We start from the raw sequence: 23,278 nt of genomic DNA on the forward strand, positions 1-23,278 counted from the left end.
TTTTTAAGTTTCAAAGCCTATGCTTAATTATAAGTGGGTTTACTCTTTATGTTTATGGTTATTATATATGGTTTACTATAATAATATCATGTAATTCATGAGTGAAATTTCTAGGCAAAAACATTCGCTAGAGGCATGAGTTTAGTGATTTTATTTATCATGAGTTTATAAGTTAGCAGTGAAGTTATTAGGTGTATGATTTCAGTTTTATGATTTTTACATATGAATTTACATAGGATATGAATTAACTTATGAACTATGTATAAAATAACTCGCCTAATACTTATGGATGTACTCGTACTTATCCTATCACCGCACTAGTTCTTATAACTAAGTAGCGTCTTGTGAAAGCTAGGCTACGTACGGCTTGTGCTAAATATTGAAGGTACAGGATTCAGAAATCAAGCTGCCAGTTCATCAAGTAGATGTACGCATGCGCGATATAGATATTTTATTTTAATAGCTACACGCCCGCTACGCCATCGTAGCGGTATTGCACACTTTCGTAGAGGGCAGTGAAAGCGTACAGTAGGCACGCGTGTGTTTTATCATGAATGCGGTGTTTAATTTGGACTACAATTAAGTGTACCTACCTTAAATTAACCCCAATCCGTCGTCCCGGAAATATCAATTATTTACGCTCCATTGTAGATTATCAATTATTCCGTAATCTAGGATAATATGAATGAAGACCAAATCATTTACTTTGGAGGTAAGTTTAAGAAATCAAAATTCATATATTTCTGCTCGGCCTCTACGAATGGCATTTCGAGGGTTAGAATCAATAATACGACTATTTATGTTACCTGTTACGAGTATGCTGCACCTTAACTTATTTGATTTACTGACCAATTTAAAATGAATGAAAATGTATATTTAAAAAACGAGGTGAAGTCAAGAATGTTTTTCTGTGATTAAAATATTTAGAAAATGTATTATTAAAAACAATTCATTCGTCCCCGGCAGCGCATGTATTATATATATAGAGGTACATACATTTTCCTTCTACCTGATCGTAATTGTTACGCATATTGCCGCCCGGCATTTTCGGAGGCGTTCGAAGTCGTAAATTTTATTATTGTAGCAAAACGAAATAAGTATTTTTGGTAGCAAGAATTTACATAAATTTATGCTCGATTGTGATTCCGTGGCAACGTCTTGTATTACGCTTCTATGGTCCTCAAATCCCCACTCTTTCACAACTTAATCCTTATCTTTGATTAAATATTATTGAATTTTTTCACAAATGCTGAATCTGCTACATTTAGGATTTGTTCATATCAAGAAGTCCATTGAGATGGGAATATGAAAGTCTGGACATACACGGGTCCAATGACCTATCTTTTGCTGGTTTAAGCGATCACTTTATACACTGTGTAACATTCACCATTCTACCTATAATTAACAACCACATTACTCAAATTTCGTAAAGTTATGTATTTGCTTGAATAGAAACATCATCTGCATTTTTTGAGTAAAATTTCGTCAAGGACATCTATGGTTGAAGTTAATAAGTTAGCAGAAACCTTCATAACATGTATGTAATATTCATTTCCGAATTATTTTACATACTAGTAGACGCCTAAAAGACTAGTTTATTTGTATTAAGACCATTCTTTGCTTTTTTTAACACAATTTGTGTACAAAAATCTCATTGTGTTTGTGAAAAAAGAACAATTATTATTGGTTTTAAAAATTAAAATGCTCAAAGGTTTATTTTGAGGCTACTTTATTATACTATTACTGGCCCCTATACACCGCTTGGGTATGGATAAGTCAAGAGAAGAAGAAGAAGATTATTGCCCTTATTTCTTCTTAGGTGTACATACATAATTTTAAATATTGGTACAACACTAAAAAAGGTTTCTTATTTTTAAGTCTATAGATTCTTATAAGAATACATTTTGGTGAATCTGTTTTGTACAAAACATTGCTTTCTCAGGTGGTATAATGTATTTTTTTAATTTTATTTTTAGGTTTTAGTATTATTTTTGTTGTCACTGATACCATGGCCAGGACCAACAGTATTCAAGATATCTTGCTCTCGTGACAATGCCAAGATAGTCCGCAAGATAGTACAGAGTAAATGGTTACCCGTTCTGGAGAAACATCAGCTGAAGCTGCCCCTAGAATGTCCATTTCATCCATTACGTGACATATTTGGACCACAGCATGCAGCTAAGTTCCAGCACCGCTCTTCGCAGTGGACTTGTGGCTTTTGCGGCAAATCCTTTTATGAAGATAAATATTTGGATATGCATTTTGATAACAGACATAAAAATAAAATCAATAAAGTAAGTAACTGATTCTAACGAATCATTTAATTTTATCCCTACTAAGAAAACATGTCTGCCTCCATGGTGTAATGGTTAGCATGTTTAGCTACCGTGCTGGAGGTCCCGGGTTCGATTTCCATGGGGGGTACATAAATATCGGTAATTTTGTACTCTATAATTTATTTAATATTACCCTGAACTGGTCCTCTGGAATGAGCCTTCAACGATCAAGATACGTCAAAATGACGCAGTATCCTATGTACCATTGGGTGCGGATAAAAGTAAGAAGAAGTAAACATGGTAACATTGTATTTTCATCACAATTTTATTACCAGTTGATTTGTACAACGGTACCAATGTTTAAAAAAAAATTATGTACCCTTTTTATTTTATGCACTAAAAGAATACCACAACAAGAGACAAATTATGATGGTATTTCTTCATCTATTTCCATCTCCACAATGTTCTTCACTCTGGGCACATATGTTACATGTAGGCTATAAATCTATACATTTCACTCCTCCATTTACAAATCTGGAATGCAGGACTGATCACCTAGCCTTCAAATAATTAATGATAAAGTTAACACCATGTCAATGTGACGAGGTGTTCTATGCACCATCTGGGTGTGGAAATGGGTAAAAAAAGTAGATATCTTTTATCGTGCAAGGTTTGCTTCATTTATGTTTATCATTACTGTCAAATACAATACATTTGTATATATATCACACAGGCAGAGGATGCAGTTTGTTTGGCTGACTACTGTGACATAATGAGATGTCAGGTGTTGATATCCCAAGATGCATCTCTGGGCATGGAGGGAAGCACTCTGCCGAGTACAGATATAGAGATATGGCAGGAAGCAACAGTCTACCGCACCGCGCTAGCTACATCTGGTCCCAGAGAAGTGGCTAGAATATTCCTTAAAAGCAATGAACAACAAAGTAGTAAGCTGAAAATGAGATCAAAAGTAGGGGAACATCGAAATTGTCCTAGAACATCGGAACCAAAACCTGAGGAAGATTCTGAGATTGTCGAAGGTAAAAGTATTAATATTAATTTATAATCTAAAATATGTGTATCTCACCTTTAAACAACAAAGCAAGAAACTGGTAAAGATTTTCTCTTGGATCAGCAACACTGTCTTCTCCTCTTCTTGTTCTTATGACAGTGCAGGATTAGAGTTGGAAATGTGACGTTATATGTGATTTAGTAAATGATAGACATAGAAAGAGAGTGAATGCTGGGAACAAAGTGAATGGTGCACTGAAATCAGTTATAGCAAATAAAAACCTATCAGCAGAAGCTAAACTGGCGGTGCACAACGGAGTCCTGGTTCCAACTCTAATGTATGGAATTGAAACATGGAGTTGGCAAAATAAGGATGAAAGTAGACTGAATGCAGTCAAAATGGGATCTCTCAGAAGAATGTGCGACAAAACGATGTATGATAGATGTGCGAATAGTGAAATAAGGAAGGAATGCAAAGCTGAGATAAGCATTATCGATAAAATTAAGAAAGGTATTTTGAGATGGTTTGGATATGTAGAACGAATGAGTGAAGAAAGAACGGTAAAACAAATTTATGAGGCGAATGTAAGTGGAAAAAGGAGCAGAGGAAGACCGAGAAAAACATGGCACAATCAGGTATGCCAAATACTTGAAAGTGGTCAGGTTAGGAGTCGTAACAATCAGCGGATTTGTATGAGGAGGTGCATGAACGTGGAAGAGGCGAAGAATGTTTGCAAAGACAGAGTGGTGTGGCGTTCTATTCTCTCTGCCGTGAAGCGGCGTGATGGTTAGTTAGTTAGTTTTTAAATGATTTCAAATAACCAGATTACTGTTTGTGAATAGATGTTGGGTCAATATCTTGTTTTAATTTAATACATTCTGCATAAAAAGTGCCAGTTTAAAGTTGATTCTGTGCTGTAAATTCTGATCCCTAAATCCTTAAGAGGGCAGTATTCCCAAGTCTGCTCCAGATCAGGTGAGTGGATCTTGGGGATATGTGGACAGCAGAGGTACATAACCATTAACGAATTCAGAGCTAAAAGTATATTATCATGAACAGTTGTCAGTTCAGTGCATCATTTCTAATAAAAAATAATATATTAATTTTAGATGAAAATGAGGGAAAGACTAGCGAAAATGACGGAGAGCAAAATAGTACATCAGAGCTCTGTGACAAAGACATGGTAGATTCAGCTCTTCCCCCAGTTGATCAAAAACAGCAGAGGATATCAGAACTTCAGAAGCTTAAAGCAAACTGCAATCCTGAGGATTTACAAAAATTGAAGGTTCGATGCGAGTTGCTTGTGAGGGATTGCATTGCTGGCTTAATTATCCATTTATCTGTTCACGATTTTAAAGAAATCGAAGGTAAATAAGTATTTTATATGTTAAAATCTGTCTATTGAAGTATGCATATCATCCATATTGTATCATTATATACTCTAAATTTGTAGAGGAAATGAATAGAGCAGTATGTTGGTACTTGAGTTGTGATCGTTACTGGGAAGATGCTGCAACAACTGTTAGACCATTTCCGTGGCCGCTTATTATAGGGATAACAACCGTTTTGACACTTGGAATATGTATGTGCTATTACATTATTTGGGTGCTTTTTGAGTAAGTACAAATACCATTCAAATAAATAATAAATATATACTGACATAGAATAATCTTTAAAACAACTGTAAATTATTATAAGTTCCGATGACAAAAGTCTGGAGAGCAACAGTGCATCAGCGACCGCCCATTCTTCTCCATCCCGGTTAGGAATGGGGCCGGGGGGTCCGATGTACAGCGAGGAGTATTACACGGTGGCAGACTTGAATGATCTCGGACAAAATGAGCACTACATCTACGTCACATATCCACCAGAACTAAAGCGACGGCTACTAGAAAGGTATGGCCATCAAGTATTCACATTTTTACTACTGAAACAACCGAGTGTATTACGGGATGAGCATTTAGGAAATTATTGATCTGGAACATTTTTTAATGTTTCAATAAAATAACACAAAATCTATTATATGAAATTTAAAATTATAGCAAGAATGTACAAACCACTAAAAGCACTTATATTTTTAAGATAACTTAGATACCTAATAGGATTTTCTAAAAGTTAAGAAGTTTTGCACATTTTGTCGATATTCAGACTGAAGTGCAGCTTCCATCACTGGCGTAGATGAGTGTTGCAAAACACTCTGAAACATCAGGGAAATACAATGACACATGGCTAAAAAGAAACACCATCAGCATGTGCAAAATTTTAAATATATACAATTTAGTGTGGTGCAAAATTTTAAATCTTAAAAATGTAAATTTTATCCTTTATTTTGTCGTTTTGTCAAAACAATGTATTTTGTACCATTTTGACATTACGTCAATAAAAGGAATTAATACATAGGAAATAATGAAAAAATACATTAACCATATAAAGGTAGATTAGAACACTTTTTGTAGATATAAAATGCTTCTAATAAGGTATAAAGTAGTTACAATTTGGGAGATGACTTGGTGGTGTCTAAATAACAGATTTTATATATTTTTGTGTAGTAAATTTAGGGCTATATTAAATATATATAAATATATATATATATATATATATATATATATATATATATATATATATATATATATATATATATATATATATATATATATATATATATATATATATATATATATATATATATATATATATATATATATTTACATATATATATTTATATTAAAATTTACTATATTTGTCTTAATGAAGTAAAACTAAGTTGGCAAAATTTATATAGGTAATAACAAGTGTTTTTTTAAAAAAAAAGTGGTATAAAACTACAAAAAATGCATGCATGTTAAAAAATCACTAAGCTTGTGAAGATTTTGACATTCTCACTTCATATTTGGACAAAAGCAGAATAAAATATAATTTTATTCAATAATAATATTTCCAATAAAAAATTGTTGTAAAATACTATTTGGTAAACACTACTTTAAAAAGATAGTTGTATTTATTTTTTTTAATGTTTGATGTAGTAAAAATGGTCAGTAGGATTTAAAAAAGAAAGAATGTGAATGGAAGGTATAAAAATACACCGTAACACCAAAATAAACAGAAAAAACCTTTTCAAAGTTTATTTTTGCTATTTGCAGGAATTTAATTGCTGTTTTTTCAGTCAGGTATCGAACCATCTTCTCCTATATCGGCACATAAACCTTTAAATTCCTTTGACATGTGTTTACATATGTTTCTTTGCAAGCAACACCAGCATTTTAAAATGAACATGTTTACACTTACTACTTTATACTCATTTAGCTACTTAAAGCCAAATGTTGTTGACAATGTCAACATTGGAATACATAGATATCTTTTGGGATAATTATGACATGATGATTGTATCAATTCATTCAGCGTCATTTTGTGGTAATATCTATTCATTTTTATTTGATAAATACCACTATTAAACACCGTAAACGGTGATTAAAATAATAAAATATAATATGATTTTAGGCAGGCAGTCAAAATTTTGAATTAGCAAAATGTAATAGCGAGCTCTGCTTTTGAAAATGTTTGTATTAGTTGGATTTATTACATAGTATACAGAAGGTATGTTTTGAATGAATATTTACAAGTAATCATAATTTCTTCTGTAGCTGCTACAATAGAACCACCCGACTTTGAGGCCACCTCATCCCGACCAGCTCTCTGTTGGAGTAGTTTCCTCAAGTAGATTAAAGAAGACCCCTCTTTGTATTGTTTAGTGTTTTATAATTAGATACTTTCTTAGTAGATGAACAAGTGATACAGTAAGTCACCTGAAATCTATAACTTTACATTCCTCTGCGAGTAGATCTTGTAAATTAAAAAAAAAGTTTTTTTTCACATGCATTTCAATATGTATCAAAACATGGGATCAAACAAAAAGATTTATTTAGAAAACCCATTGTAAAACAATTAAAATCATTATGATTATCTTGTTTTGTAGTACCTACAGTCTATCAAAAGAATAGAAAATAATTGGGAACACGGTGTACATTTTATGGCAACAATTGAATATTTATACAATGTTCATGAATGGTTTCTTGAATTAAAAACTCATATTAACATCATACAACTAACTACTTGAATGAAATACCCATACAATAATATATTTATGTGTTTACATTGTAATTATTGCAATTATTGGTTGTAGTTGGGATCTTTTATGATCCTTACTCTTTTTTTGACAGACTGTATATTGTCATTAAACATTGTGTTAAGTAAACATTTTTCATAGTCTTTATGAAGATCATCAAGTTAGGTATCATTACGTTTGTGAATTTGATATTCAGGAAACAAAAATATATTATGTAGATTATAACACAGTTTATTTCAAATTCAAAACAATTTTTAATCATTTAATAAACTATAAAAAAATGTACATGTGTATCATAATTGTGTGACAAAAGAGATATATATTTGACCAAATAAACAAACAAAATTAAATATTCACAATGTATGTTACATACTACTTGTAGTAAAATAAAGCTGTTCTCTTCAATCGTAAACAAACACAGTATAAAAATAAAGTTTTTTTGATTAAAAAAAATAATATCAATTTGCTAACGTAGGTAACCTTACCAATAAAAGATGATAAATACATACCTATACAGCATAGTAAATAAACAAGATTTGATTATTTTTGCATTTATATAATTTGAATATAAAACAGTAAAAAAAAACAATAATGACGAAAGTATTACAGAAACATTAGCAAAAGTACTATTACTTTTATATTGAATATTGAACAATGATATAATAGTAATAAATAGGGTCCAGAATTCTCATGGAAAAACATTACAGTGCCATATTGTGGTAAATGCACTTTTAAATAGTCAAAAAGTAAAAACAACATTCATATAATTAAATTAAACATATAATACAATACAAGAGAAAAAAAAGGATATTTACCAAGCTAGTGCTAGGTGAATCATCTATTTCTTTAAAAAATTATAATTATTACTGTTAATTTATTTATTATGTTTAATTATTTATGTAATTTTTTTTTCACAATGGATGGGCATTTTGTCAATTTATACATAAATTAATGTATATATATTTGTTATATATAAAATTAGGTATCTATTACATCTTTGAATATGTAGCTCAAATACAATCTAAGCTGTGCTTGCAACAGCTGCGAATATACGCACTCCATTGAATTACGAGAAATTTACAATTGTCTCATTATTAAAGCGCATACCTACACATCAATTGGCACTGGTGTCCAAGAGCGCATTGTGTTTTCCTGTGCATTTGTTGTCGAGTCTGATCACGACGGATACCTGTTGATAGAGAGCCAACCGTTGCACGTCCACAGAGAGCGTGACCGTTTACCAAGACCAGGAGCAATCAAGAAGCGCTACTTGATCATAATCATGCGGATACATAGCTTCGTGTATGCCGAATTGTAAAATTAAAATCAACTAACATTTTACAAATTAATGTCAGATAACGGCACTGTAATTTACATGACGAATTTCGACCCTAGTAATAAAGGTTGTGTTAAACTTCAGTGAGAGACTAAATAATCAGATTATCATGTCTAATTATGATAGATGTAATTATTTCCTCCATGTTAAACGTGTTTTATACTTTATTTAATTACAGTAGAACCTAGATATATAGAACACTAATGCAGGTGAGAGTCAGTCCCTTAAACCTAAAAGTAAGACTAAGTTACAGCACTTTTTTTTAAATTCATAAAATAAATGGAGAACACTGAGTTTCCATTATGAAATTAAAAATATTATGTGATTTAAAACAGTGATGGGTTAGGTATTAAAATTTTAATTCACAGAACAGGTTTAAATGACATAGACTCTATTACGGGCACCCCGGGGAAGAAATAAATCACACTGATTTTCTCGTATTATTCTATGAGGTAGTTGAATGTATTCTCGAAGGGTGGCTCTATGTGAATGGATTTTAGTGGACTCTGTCACCCAATATTGGTAATATTTCATGTTTGAACATACTTAATATAATAGTATGTTCAATACTTAATACCGGATATTTGAAATAAAAAACCTGCCCCTTTTCCAAACGGTTAAAGAAGTAAAAGACATTGTACATAAATTAAAAACATATTTCCCACTAAAGCGTTAGTTTATATTCTAAAAAATAAAATAAAAAACTATTATTACACAAAAAAAAGAAAATGTCAACACACCGCATATTCTTTTCCCTTGCCGGATACCATTGCATCCTTCCGCCTCCTGCAACCCCGTGCAATCGCCATTAAGAGCAGCAGCACTCAGTGTCATTCTAACTATGGTGCCAGTCGGTAGCATGTTTCATAATTTTTTACTGATATTTTATACAATGTTATCAAAAAACATGTAACACTTTTAAAAAAAAAGTTTTGAGTTAACGTTTTTGGTAAATTGTGAGTTTTTTCTTATCGTCTTACATTTTACGATGGTATGACATGGTACATTGAAATAAGTCCCGTGGTTGAGGATTAAAAAGCAAAATTCGAGCAAAATTCCAGTTGGATACTTTGTCTTTTATATCGAGGTTCTACTGTATAATTGTAAATCCTATTATCTATTACCAAAAAATGTTGGTTTTACAAAAATGGTCTCTTCTCTATATACATACATGGAATAAAATATGTATCCTTATATGGAGTAAAATTAGTAAAGGAGTTTGCCGGAGCAAAAGAGTAGACAGAAAATATTATTGTAATCAAATGTCACCTTTTATTATATTTTATTATGCAACATCTGTCCCATAAAATTTTATGTGTAACAAATTAAAATATCACAAATAATGCTAATACGATTTTGTGTGCTTTCATTTTTATCGGTAATTAGGTGATTATCAGCTTGAATACATACTAATAAAAAAGATCTCCTTTTAAGCTCAGTGATCGAGGGCAAAATTAACACAATAAATATGGCACGGCATTCACAATATGACATTAAGGCACACACGCACATAAATATGATTAAATTTATTCCGTTTAATTATTTCATTACAAAATATGCTTGTAGTCCAAATTATATTTATGTGTATGAAGATGACAACAAACAAGATTGCAACTTGTTTTTATGAAAAACCTATTCATAAAAGACGCCCATAATTATTACTAACACACACATATATATATATATATATATATATATATATATATATATATATATATATATATATATATATATATATATATATATATATATATATATATATATATACATACATATATATATATATATATATATATATATATATATATATATATATATATATATATATATATATATATATATATATATATATATATATATTCAGGAGCACAAAAGAATCAAAGTGCACAAATTGCTTGGCAGAATAGTAGGCTATGCTTTCTGAATATATACAGGACCAAACGTTTTTTTGATTTGCTTTGCTCGAGGTCGAATGTGGACCTTGTATATACATACTTTTGGGAAAAATCTTTGTACAATAAATTTGAAATAAAAAGATTTTAATCAAGCATTTTATTATACTTAATACCCTGTTTAATCCTTTACAAAAAATCTAATATCTAATGTTTGTGTGTTTGAAAAGTCTAGAAACTCACAGAAAGATAAGACAACAACAAAAAACTTAAATACTGCACTTTGCCCTTTCATAAATATTTCTACTTAATTTTTGGAATTAATTGAATAATATTAGATTTCATTTTATAACACGGTATCAGTCATTAACCCTTGAATGCGCAATGCTTATATTTGAAACCGAGTGCATATTAACACTCATATTACAAATAAAACAGTATAAAATGTCAACCTTAAGTTCAATACATTTTTGATAACATTCCGTGGCTACAGTTGTAATTGATTACAGTGAAGAATGTCAAATGAATGAAGAATTGAAAAATGAATCTCTTTTTCTGCCATTCACATGTATAACCACTGTGCACTGTACTGTGATGATTCAAGAGTAATTATAGCAGTCTCTGTAGGTGTGTTTGGTATTTTACCACGTTAATTGAAACCCGTTTGAATAAAAAAGGAGAGAAAAAAAATATTCCTGCAGTGATCATGCAATGAGATAATTTTTATCTAATCATGTAGCAGAATATTCGGTGGGTACAGATACATAGTAAGTAATCTAATGAAGTATCCTAAACACAAACATTGGTCAAATGAAGTAAGTATGAGGAATTGTAATTAAAAAATATATTATTTTGACTTCTCAACATAGATGAAGAATATGGAAGTCTGGGTTCTTAAAATTTGTAAATATCCAGACTTCCATATTCTTTTTTATCTATGTTCAAATGCCAATATAAATAACTCCTTAGTTGACAAAACAAAGATTTGAACACACTCAAAATATTGTAAAAAATATCTTATTTGGGTAGAGAAATATCCTATCTCAAATAAAAATAAATAAACAAAATCTACAAAAAATGTTTTGACCCGATGTAGTTTGTGAAAAATCATCTCTCAGAAAAATGTCAATTCTGTATTAAGTTCTGAATAATATTGTAAAAGTGAGAAATCTAGTAAAATTTTAATAAAAATTATCCATATTGGAATTCAAAAATATTATGTTAAAAGGATAGGCGTGTTTATTTTTAAAGTAAGTTTTTAAAACTTATTGTTACTTATGCATTAATAGCTTATAAATTTTGCACCAATTCTTTTGTTTGTTTTTGCTGCCAATAAAATCAGATGACTAATATTCCCCGTGTACATTTGCAACCACATCCAGTGGGACAGTTTTCATACTTGGAGAACCACTCTTGCAAGTGCGTAGCGTGCCCTCCGTGGCCACACCATAAGCAGGCGTTGGCGGATCCACGCACCCCGATGTTGCACACGCTACAAGTCAGACTCAACAAGGAGCACTGGGAACAGCGACTTCCCCGGACAACGTTCTTACACTTCTGACAATCGCTGAGTACATCCAGTCCTCTGTGACTTGGATCTTCCCCGATGGAGACATGTTTCATTACCTGTTAAGGATTAGATCAAAATGTTAATTTTTATGCAATTTGTAATATTGTTTCCTTGGGGTAATCCGCTTCAGTAAATCATTAACAGTTGCTATAGATTACTTTGGAATAATTTTCCCCCAAAAAAGTATATATGTTGAAAACAGTTTAAATTATTTAGGCTTAATGTGAAAAATGGAGTGGGAACTTTAAAAGAGTCGTATTTATTCACTAGCAACGTCCTAATACAGCCCAATAGACAAGCTGATTGAAGAAACTTTTGGCTTTGAAACTCATTGGATTGTCTTGAAATATGGCCCGAGGCATCATATTGCCTCTGAATGTCTTTTTACATAAGACAATTATTGTCTCAGTTTAGCAGAATATCTGAATCATGGTCTTTGTATTAATGCCGTATTAAGGAAATCACATATTTAATTTGTTACCTCAGCTCGGGCTTCTAAGAGATTCCACTTATGTAAAATGTCCGCATACACTCTCATGTAACACTGATACAGGTGTGTCGTGGAGGGGTCTAACATTTGGGACGTAATTATCTCATCACACTTCCCTAATGATGTGTCATAAAAACTTGGATTGATATCCGTAGAATCTGACCAGGAACTCGTTCTATCATTTTTTAGTATCGGCACTGCCCAACCTTCTACATTTATCTCACTGATGTTATGTATTGTGTTATATGGAGAGCTTCCACTGCCCTATAACAAAAAAAATTCATTTCATTTGAAAACTATCTACGATAATTTTATTTTAAAATTATCCAATTGAATGAAATATCAGGTATAATTTTATCCGTAACTTACATTAGAATTAGTTGATAAATCACTTGATTTACTTCCGCTTAGGGAGGTCTTGTAATATACACTGAATGCGCAACACAGCATTGCAGCCATTTGAATATCTGATATTTTTGCATAATGGTTAATTCTAAAAAAATCAATAAATACAAATAATTAATTACAAAATAATTTAGCAATTTATTAGAAAACCATAAGCGTTTCAAATACATATGCATATATGTAACTACTTACAGTGCTTGTATCATATTAGAGCCAAAAGGATGAAGGGACCAATTGATCGCATCATTATCCATAAATGAATTGGATTTAGACAAATCTAACTTAATTTGCTCTAAAGATGTTGCAGTTAAAGCTGCAAGTTGCCAAGTTTGCATTAAATCAATTCTACCAATTGAACTTGCTACTAGAGCATTGTGTTCGCACATCTCTGAAAAAAAAAACATACAACGATAAATTAAATATTCGAGGACTATCTGTAAGATAGGGTCTACAAGGTAATGGGGTCGCCAGGAATGATCCCACCACGCTGTATTCTCTGCGACCCTTAGTCTCAGCTAGTATGCTCTGTGATTGGTTATTTGTATGCAAAAAACAAAATCAGTATATGAGCGCCAAAAACGTACATAAATGGTGCAGAGAATGTACGTATAGACAAACAATTACCAAAGTGAAAAAAGCAATGCTTACAGATCATTGGGTGACAGTAAACTTGTGGGAGAGATCTATGACACAGGCATAAAAAAGCTGGTACACTGCATGTAAAAATGCATTCATTGCAATGACGATTATGTAAAAAAAATAGGAAAAAGCCCAAGCTTTCCAAAAATTATGTATTAATTTAAATAAACATGTTTTGTGCTGCGAAAAATCACTGGAGACTTTATTTTATGGAGAGCCCTCGTAAATAAATTTACATCAACATAATGACGAATATGATTATACAAATTTGAATTTACTTAACCTCAAAATACTTCAAAATAGTAAATATATATTTTTGCTCTACAAAACCTTGGATATTTTATTATTATAATAATGTTTATAGCAATCCAATAAAAAATAAAACAATAAAGAATACAAACATCTTGAAAAATGTTTTAAGGCACTATTGTACGTGTGAAATAGTAAAAACTGTGTTGATATAAATTACATTTGATTTTATTGAAACGTAGCATTTTATATTAAAAATGTCAGAATATTTACCTGGAATTGAGTCATTTGATATTATGTATTTCTCAGCCAGATGTTTGTTTAAGAAAAATAAATGGTCCCCTTTATACAATGTTATTCGGGGAGTGATTTGTTGGCCACTTCCAGTCCTTTTAGATATAGTTTTCTGTGAGTCAAAAACAAATAGATTTTATAACTAAAATAATTTTTTTTGATTAATAAACTTATATATGTATTAACAAGTTCCCAGTCTAGCCCGAGCAAGACTCTGACCAGGAGTTTGTTTACATTGACCAGCCCTAGCGCTGCAATGGCAAATTATATTCCCACTTGTCGATAGTGTATCAAGCAAAATATATTGAAGTGTTCGGGCAGTTTTGTTTCGACTTATTGACAATTTCCTATGGTGAGAATTTTTTCTGCCAAAATAAAACTGTTAAGTGAACTCAAGTAAGAATAAAATTAGATTCAATGCTCACTTTTATAATAATTGCTACGAAAATTGCTACAAAAATATATTGCTACGAAAAAAATTTAATGGTGATGTCCCTGATACATATTACCAGAAAATATGAAATGTCAATATTATACTTATATTTGATGAAGGTATTATTTAAAAAAAAAAAATTGTATGAAAAAATTATAGCTGGATATGATTTGTTTAGAATCTACACTGTTATATGTATTGTAATTATAATTGAGTTTACAAAAACGTTTTAGTGCTTTTATCATCAGCGATTGGTGGCTTGAACAGTATTAGATAGAAATCTTTTCCATGGAGTTGGGATGAGTATCAATATTCAGGTAGTCACTCCTTTGTCATAAATAGAAAATTTATGCGACGTTAGTATGGTATGGGTTTATTTAATGGAGACTTCTAAAAAATGACATATTTTTGAGAATTCTCCATTAAATAAAAGGATAACATATCCCTAATTGAGAGAGAGACTCTACTAATCTACATAGTGGAATAAATAAAAAATAAAAAAGAGATTTAAAAGCGTACCCATCGATCTTGGAAGTAGAAAGTTGTTATTAAGTGCGATGGAGGACGCAGTAATAAGAACGCATGTCCGGAATAAGGGGGGGACTTTGAGGTGGGAAGGTGCGGGGAGAGAGATCTGTAGGTCCCGGAGTTGAGCAGCGGGGCAGACAGGGATGACAGGGAGCGCGGGGTGGAACTTTCCGGCTTGAGCGACATTCGCTTGGCATTGGGAGGTCTGTTAAACACCACCAGGGTGCCCACACTGCACCACTTTGCGCCACAGGTTCGAGGAAAAGGTATGCGGTTGTCTCCGGCACTATTGGATGGGCTGTCTCCACTTTCTGATAAAGGCCTATTTTCATCTTGTTTATCAGAATTCAAATCATCGGTCTTAATAGGTATCTGAAAAATTAAACCAGTAAATATTCGATTTCCATTCAAACATATGCGGGTATATAATTGAGGGACCAAACTGTCCAAAACTACAAAGCAAACGTAACCACCGATGTTAAAGAGAATGAGATTTCCAATGATAATGTAATACAGTATCTACTCAATGAATTAGGGCCACCCATTATTTTTTTGAATACTCAGAAATCTTTTAAATTATAATATTTATTTTACATAAATACTTTAAGTTTTCTATTGACATCTAATATCATGTATATTACCTTCAATAATATGTAAAATATACCTGGATTATTTAAGCCTTTACAAAATTTCAAACCCTTTTTCTGAGAAAGGTCCCTAATTAGCACAGGTAGACAGATAGTTGAAAGTTCAAAAAATAGTCCTATCTCATTTATTAGTGAAGTTTCTTGAGTTCTGGTTTTTGTTTTGTTTAGAGAGGTTATATAGTTATCGTGTCTTGTGAAAAAAACTTAATTTTCAATTTTGGTTTATAAAGTATAATTTTTTTTTGTAAACACAAGTGTTTTTTTTTAAAAGGACAAAATGGGAAAAAGTGAAGACATTTCTGAGGAAAAAAAGTCTAGTGTTATAGTGCTACTAAAATCAGGAATACTATCTGATAGAGAAATTTCAAAAAAAGAAAATGTTTCTCGTCAAACAGTGGACAGAATTTCAAAATCAATAAAAAATCAGTCACCCGCCACCAGCAATCGGCGAAAGAACTGTCATAGGATTAGAAAAACAATACCGAGGACTGATCGAAAAATCGTTCAAAGTGCCTTAGAAAACCGTAGTGCATCAGCAAAAACATTAAAAATAAAATTGGAAGAAGAGGGTATAAATATATCGGTATCAACACTGAGGCGACGTTTTTACGAAGTAAATCTGAAATGCAGGCGCCCTGTAAAAGTAACAAAATTGACACCACGAATGAAAGCGGATCGATTAAAATGGGCCAGGCTACATCGAAATTACTCGGTAGATGATTGGAAAAAGGTATTTATTTAAATTGAATTTTCAACATATCATTTTAGTAAATAAACTTATATATTTGAATTAAACTTAAATTTTCATTATTTTTCAGGTCATCTTTAGTGATGAGTGCCGGTTAGAAGCCGTGACAGAGAGCCGTCGATTCGTCAGGAGAACACCAATGGAACGTTACAATGAGGCCTGTGTGGTAAAAGTTATCAAACACCCCCCTGCAACAATGATATGGTCATGTATTATTAACAATTTACCTGGACCGTTGTTTTTCGTGGAAGGAACAATGAACCAAAATTCCTATAAGCAGGTCCTCGAACGAATTTTATTGCCCTTCTACCATACACTCGACCCAACAGAAGGTCCATACACCTTCATGCAGGATGGGGCACCTTGCCACCGGGCTAAATCAATAATAAAATTTTTGTCTAACAAAAATCTGCCTTTGCTCCCCTGGCCTGGAAATTCTCCGGACCTTAATCCTATAGAAAACGTATGGAGCATGTTAAAAAATAAGGTATACTCATTTCCAAATCCGACAGTAGACTGTCTAAAAAAAAATATTCAAAAAATTTGGTCAGATGACGAAGAAATAAAAAACATGATAAAACAGTGCATTTTAAGTATGCCAAAAAGAATTGAGGCAGTTATTTCTGCCAAAGGTGGAAATACTAAATACTAAGTATATTTATATGAAAATATATGCATAATTTAAGCATAATAAAGTGTTTATGTGTAAATAAAATTCAATGTTGTTTTATTCAAGGTTTTCTCTGAGTTATTCCTGTTTGAATTGAGAAATTGCGCGAAATTCTGCGTGGCCCTAATTCATTGAGTAGATACTGTATAATGCTTTTCTCTTGGTCAGAATTTTAGTAAATTTTAACTGTTAAAGTACATATAAGGTAATAACTTGTTTTAAGTACTTATTTTTAACTCTTTTTTGATTCCTTAATTCTATGAAAAAATATAATTTTGCTCTCTCAAAACATTCAATATTGACAAACATAACCCATTACATGATGCATTTTATTACGGTACATAATAGTAGTTTAACATAATTCAAGAATATAAACAATAGTAGAGTAAGAGGCTAGCTAGGCCCGAAACAATTAAATGATCACCAGTAATCCATTCAACACATCAATTAACTTTTATAAGTATGGACGTAAATGAACGTCGGTGCGAATTTTCCTCAAAGGAGTATCGACGTTAATGAACGTCGAAGTCTATCTGTCAGTTGGTATGATATAATTTGTTTAGTAATGACATCTGTGGATATTTGTATTTAACTTTGTCATAAAATAAAACCTAGAGATAGTGAGCTTTATTTTTTATTGAAATTATTTTTACATAATTTCTATCTTCATAATACAAAGATTTTATTAAAAAAAAAAACACATTTAATGAAAAAAAAACCCACTCCCCAGAGAAAGTCAGACATCAATTATTGTACTCCTGGAAAGGTTAATATGTTTTTCATTTTTGTATAAATTAATATGTATTAAGTTCATTTTAAATAACTTATTGATTCCATTTAACTTCTTATGACAAAATATATGAGTTTTGTAAGTAAAACAAATGATTTTGTCAAATAATCTACTTTAAATATTTATGTATTAATTATAAATCAAACACAGATTTTTTGAGTCTACTAAGTTGTATTTTATTAACAAAAACACATAAAAATTATATTGTGACAATTGTTTCGCCTTGTTAGGGCATTATTAAACGAATGTTTGATAATGCCCTAACGAACAAGGCGAAACAATTGTCACAATATAATTTTTATGTGTTTTTGTTAATAAAATACAACTTAGTAGACTCAAAAAATCTGTGCTTGATTTATAATTAATACATAAATTAAAATGGAGTTCTACAAATTAAACGCCAAATCAATAAATACTTTAAATATTGTAAAGTACACAGCTTAAAATTATTAAACATTGAATTCATAATAATATATTATTAGATTAAAACCAATATTTTTAGCTTTTCCACTTTATTTTTATTTGACCAGCGACCGGGTTTCATCGTTACCGACATCATCAGACTGGTCGACGACGACATCATCAGACCAGTCTGATAATGTCGGTAACGACGAAACCCGGTCGCTGGTCAAATAAAAATAAAGTGGAAAAGCTAAAAATATTGGTTATAATCTAATAATATATTAAAAATGCAATTCCATCACGAAGTGTCAGTGGATAATATAAATCTGTTAAAAAGAATTCATAATACATGGTAAGCAACAACAAATAAACTGCCCCAAAAATCAGTTCCAAAAACCGTGCGAATGGATTAACTTAATTGGCGGAAATATTTAGATAAATTGGCAGTGTTTCCATGGAATAAAAAAAAGAAAAATGAATATTTCAATATATGATTGTCTAATATCAGGTTAGGTTGGCATATAAAATTGGAGAGGAGCGAGGGTGGGGGTGCAGAACGGATGGAGGAGGGTTTGGAAAAGAGGTACACAACACGAGGGGTATTTTTACCCTGCATTTTACTAATATAGGGTGTCCGGTGGCAGAGTTCGGATTTTAAATTTCAATAAAAGAAACTGCAAAGGATTTCTGTCCGACGTGGCGGTCTACATTTAGATGAAATAATTTTTAAGAAAAGAAATCCGCACTTCTCTTCTTTGCATTAGTTATTGAAATAAATGTTCATCCTTTGCAGTTTATTTTTTATTAAAATTTTAAATCCTAATTCTGCCACCGGACACCTGATATATAATAAATACTTACTAATATATAGTAAAAATGATTTACCTGTTGTATGCAAGTTACTAATATTTTTAAGCAGTGTAAAAGGCACGGTGAGTGCTGTCGAATTCTCAAGAATGCTGCTTGGTTGATTGTTTGGAGAATTCTAATAGTCGAATTGTAATCTATGTTAGTTCCCGTGATCCAGGTAAAGCGAGGTATAGTCAGGTCAGACGAGTAGGAGCCGGGAAAATGTACTTTCAGAACTCCCGTGTGACCATTGGCCTCCGTTCTGACGGTGCAGGTCTTGTGATCTAAGTCCATGTCGGCAATAGATATATTTTCCATATTCCTGATGGACTCAAACTCTTCCCGGAGTGATTGCTGAGGTTCTTGTGAAACCAATCTTTTCTAAAAATTTTCAATGAATTAACAAGTTTTCAGGAAGGGAATAGCACATATAGAGCTTAAGTCTTATTTTTCATTATTGGTTATCATTGAATGCAAAAAAAAAATCAGGCTGGTTTTCATTGATATATGTAATATAACCTAACTAATAAAATATATGTAAACTATATGCAATATTCATTGTGGCATACGAATATATTATGTATATGAAAGTCAGCAACTGGAGATTTCTTTGTCAGAGACAGCTTGTAGTTGGCATTAAGTAACAATAAAATTATGCAGTTTGAATAAAATACTAACCATTGGAATTTCCATTGCGTCTCCAAAAGATTCAGGGAAATCACTGGTTGACACATAGCTCATAGCTGTAAAAAAAACATTAATTTACTTTGAGTAAAATTTATTTGTTCAAAACCAAGCATTTGGAGCAAAAAAAAAAGTGATTAAATCTATATAGATAATTTATTTTATATAGTCAATATTTGAATCACTAACTTTGTGATTTTCCATTTTATAAAATACAAAATAATCTCAAGACTGGATACAAATTAGTCATATAGAATATAATATTTTGTAGATAAATTTATTTTAGTCCCGAGTATTGGCCTGTTCCCATTGCAGTTTGAATATAAGACATGTTTTTTTTTAATTTTTAGAAATGCAATTAAATAAAAATCATAATACTCACTGTCACTCAGGCAATCATCCTCTATCTCATTATCAGATGGAAGATAGTGAAAACAAATTTTCAATAGTGACGGATGCATCGTCCATAGCCTCAGAGTCTGATCCCTGGCCCAAGTCACGAGCTGATAGCCCGAGGGCATGTTGGGACGCCACTGCATCTGCAGCACCACGTCAGTATGTCCCTCGAGGCGGTGCACCAGGGACCCCCCCACCCAGATAGCCACCACCCCTGCCTGGTCCCCCCTCGCCACACCTCCCCACCCGACGCCCATCGTCACCAATCCACTACCAAACGGAGTATAAATAGCCCTCCAAACCGGGTAGTTAGTTGTAATTGTGCTCTCCACTCGTCTCGGGTTGTTGATATCAAAGTACTTGATGGTCCCGTCGTGGCTCGATGTGACCAGCTGGTAGTCATGATGCGGACTCCAATCTAATCCGTGTATTTTGCATAAGTGTGCAGAGATATACTGGATAGGTGATGAACCCTTTCTTTTGTCCCAAAGTTTTACATCACCATCGTGAGCTGTGGCTAAAAGGTGACTAGCAACTTTGTTCCATTGAACTTGGGAAGCTCCAGCTAAAAATAAAACAGCAGTTTAATTATTTTAAATATACTCGTAGATTAAATGTCTACCTCTATAGTATAGTGGCTACCAAGTTTGGTTACCGTGCGCGAAGTCCCAGGCTCGATTCCCAGTATGGTCAATGTAAATACATATAGCTATTTTTTTTTCATGGTGTGTGAGTGAGTGTGGCAAGTGAGTTTTTGAGATTTAAACTGTACATGGGGAGAGAAATTTATTTACATTATTTAATTTTATTTTTAAATTCAAATCATGAAGTCATTATTATACATGATTGCTCTAAAGATTAAATTTTGCAAGTTTTTGGGAGTTTTTCTAAAGATTAAATTTTGCAAGGATTTGGGAGAACATGTTTTGAAGTGATTAAAACAGTGCCAATTACGAAATAGTTGAAAACCTTGGACAGAGAAATGGAAAAAAGAAGATCGTGTATACATGAGTTGGATATGTAACTAATGTATACAGCAGTAGTAGTAATATATAAAAGTAGTAATATATAAATTATAGTAGTAATAATATATAAAATATAGTAGTAGTAATATATAAAATATAGTAGTAGTAATATATAAAATAAAACTGTGTGCGTACTTGTATGTACATATTTAAATTATGTGTTAACTGTATTATTACTCATGGTACACATATTAATCATGGGTAGAATTGGCTAATGTTACACGTGTGTAAAGTGATCACTTAAACCAGCTTATGATGGTCGTAAGCCCCGTAAATGTCCAGACTTCCATATTTTTCTTCATCTATGTTGAGATGTCAAAAAGTAATATGAAAGATAACTCCTATAATAAAAGATAATCCAGATTTGTGAACAAGTATTTGGACACACTCAAAATGTTGTAACTAAAAAAGTATTTACCAACAGCAGAGAGCGAGAGAACGGGTCTTCTGGTATCTCTTAGATCCCAAAGGTGCGTGAATGTGTCGATGGAGCACGTGGCCAACAAGTTGTGGTCTTCCCGGTGCCAGTGTGTATCACTCACCACCCTCGTGTGACCCCGGAGAGAATGTATTCCCGTGAGATCTCCATTCCTCCAATGGTAGATGTCTACTCTTTGGTTACTCTGTTAATTAAACAGGTCAAAATCTGGTAATTTGAATAGCATGGCTTTATGTACTTGCAAAAATCAGTAAATAGCAACCCATCTGAGTCTTTAATTAATAATATATTGTGGGTATACTGGCAAAAAACGTTAACTCGTAAATATGCAATTTTGACTAATGATGCAGTATTATAGAGTGTTCAACGTTCTATAAACTGGCAAAATGCACTAAGTAGTTTAAAATGTCATATTTAAGTGGTTTTTAAACTTAAAGTTTAAAAGCGGGTATTTTAGTCAGGCTAAAAGCTTTAAATAACAGTGATTATTTAAACAGGGATTTTAGAGTTTAGAGTTAACGCCAGTATACCCGCAATATACTTATAATTTAAATTTAAATGAGAGGATGAAAATTACGAAATAGGACTATGAAAGCGTATGCGAGTCAAAAAAAGGCTAGAAATCCGTTTTATATATTTAAGGAATAAAATATATGCCCATTCGTGACAGGGACATTTCAAATTGAAATACTTATTAAAATGTGGATAAAAACTTACAGATATGGCACACATTCTTTGCCCCTGCTGGGTCTGGCACCATTCAGCCCCAGCTACATCATATTTACTTTGTCTGGTGATTTTCTTAATAGTATCACTACTGTCACCCTCCTGACTGAGTTGTTTTATTGCCAAACATCTTTTACCGGCAAGAAGAACGTTATTTCCAGTAAAATCTATAGACATGGCAGTAGCTTGGAGATCCCTGAATTCAAATTTCGAGGGCTCAGCACTCCAGTGTGCAGACATGACGGATATTATGTAGAAACGTTTGCTATTGTTCTATAAATAAATAGTATGAAAAATTATATTAATCACCGAGACAATGTTCTAAGAATTTGTATTCGCTAAAATTTGAGGATAATATAAAATGATGAATGATATTAAATATTTACCAATATAAAAATTTTCGACAAGTCGGAGTGAGCCGGGCAAACGTCAAAAAATAGGTATAAACATGTTTCCAAATATCATAGAACTTTTTACATGACGGCTGGTAATGGATGGTCTATGGCTGATTTAAAAATTGTGTTTATTTGAGATTGGGACAAAGAAATGAGGGTGATTTGTACAATTATAGTATTTATAAAAATCAATAAAAACGATTAATTATTTTTCGAATGGTTGCCAATCAGATTTTTTTTCCAAATGGGATGTTTCTATG

General features: G+C 32.0%; 2 protein-coding genes across 2 annotated transcripts; one reads left to right on the top strand and one right to left on the bottom strand.

Moving 5' to 3' along the window:
• The first annotated feature begins 499 nt into the window (after positions 1 to 499).
• LOC148305755 (uncharacterized) lies at positions 500 to 8,164 on the top strand. The gene is made up of 7 exons (XM_088266265.1): positions 500 to 712; positions 1,977 to 2,294; positions 3,010 to 3,316; positions 4,398 to 4,655; positions 4,742 to 4,904; positions 4,987 to 5,184; positions 6,930 to 8,164. The coding sequence occupies exons 1-7, from the start codon at positions 686 to 688 to the stop codon at positions 6,955 to 6,957; spliced, it is 1,299 nt and encodes a 432-aa protein (XP_088122391.1). The 5' UTR covers positions 500 to 685; the 3' UTR covers positions 6,958 to 8,164.
• Positions 8,165 to 10,575: 2,411 nt separating this feature from the next.
• Positions 10,576 to 23,217, bottom strand: LOC148305756 (GATOR2 complex protein WDR59-like). The gene is made up of 12 exons (XM_088266221.1): positions 23,010 to 23,217; positions 22,615 to 22,896; positions 21,877 to 22,081; positions 20,420 to 20,998; positions 20,032 to 20,096; positions 19,390 to 19,734; positions 15,239 to 15,619; positions 14,266 to 14,398; positions 13,297 to 13,492; positions 13,069 to 13,192; positions 12,691 to 12,963; positions 10,576 to 12,265 (listed from the first exon to the last, which is right to left on the bottom strand). Exons 2-12 carry the CDS (start codon positions 22,861 to 22,863, stop codon positions 11,978 to 11,980), a joined length of 2,838 nt encoding a protein of 945 aa, XP_088122347.1. The 5' UTR covers positions 22,864 to 22,896; positions 23,010 to 23,217; the 3' UTR covers positions 10,576 to 11,977.
• Between the last annotated feature and the right edge of the window lie 61 nt (positions 23,218 to 23,278).

This window comes from Brachycentrus maculatus, unplaced genomic scaffold (genome assembly GCF_059751285.1).
Source record: "Brachycentrus maculatus isolate JH-2025_06_01 unplaced genomic scaffold, ASM5975128v1 h1tg000263l, whole genome shotgun sequence".
Taxonomy (NCBI): Eukaryota; Metazoa; Arthropoda; class Insecta; order Trichoptera; family Brachycentridae; genus Brachycentrus; species Brachycentrus maculatus.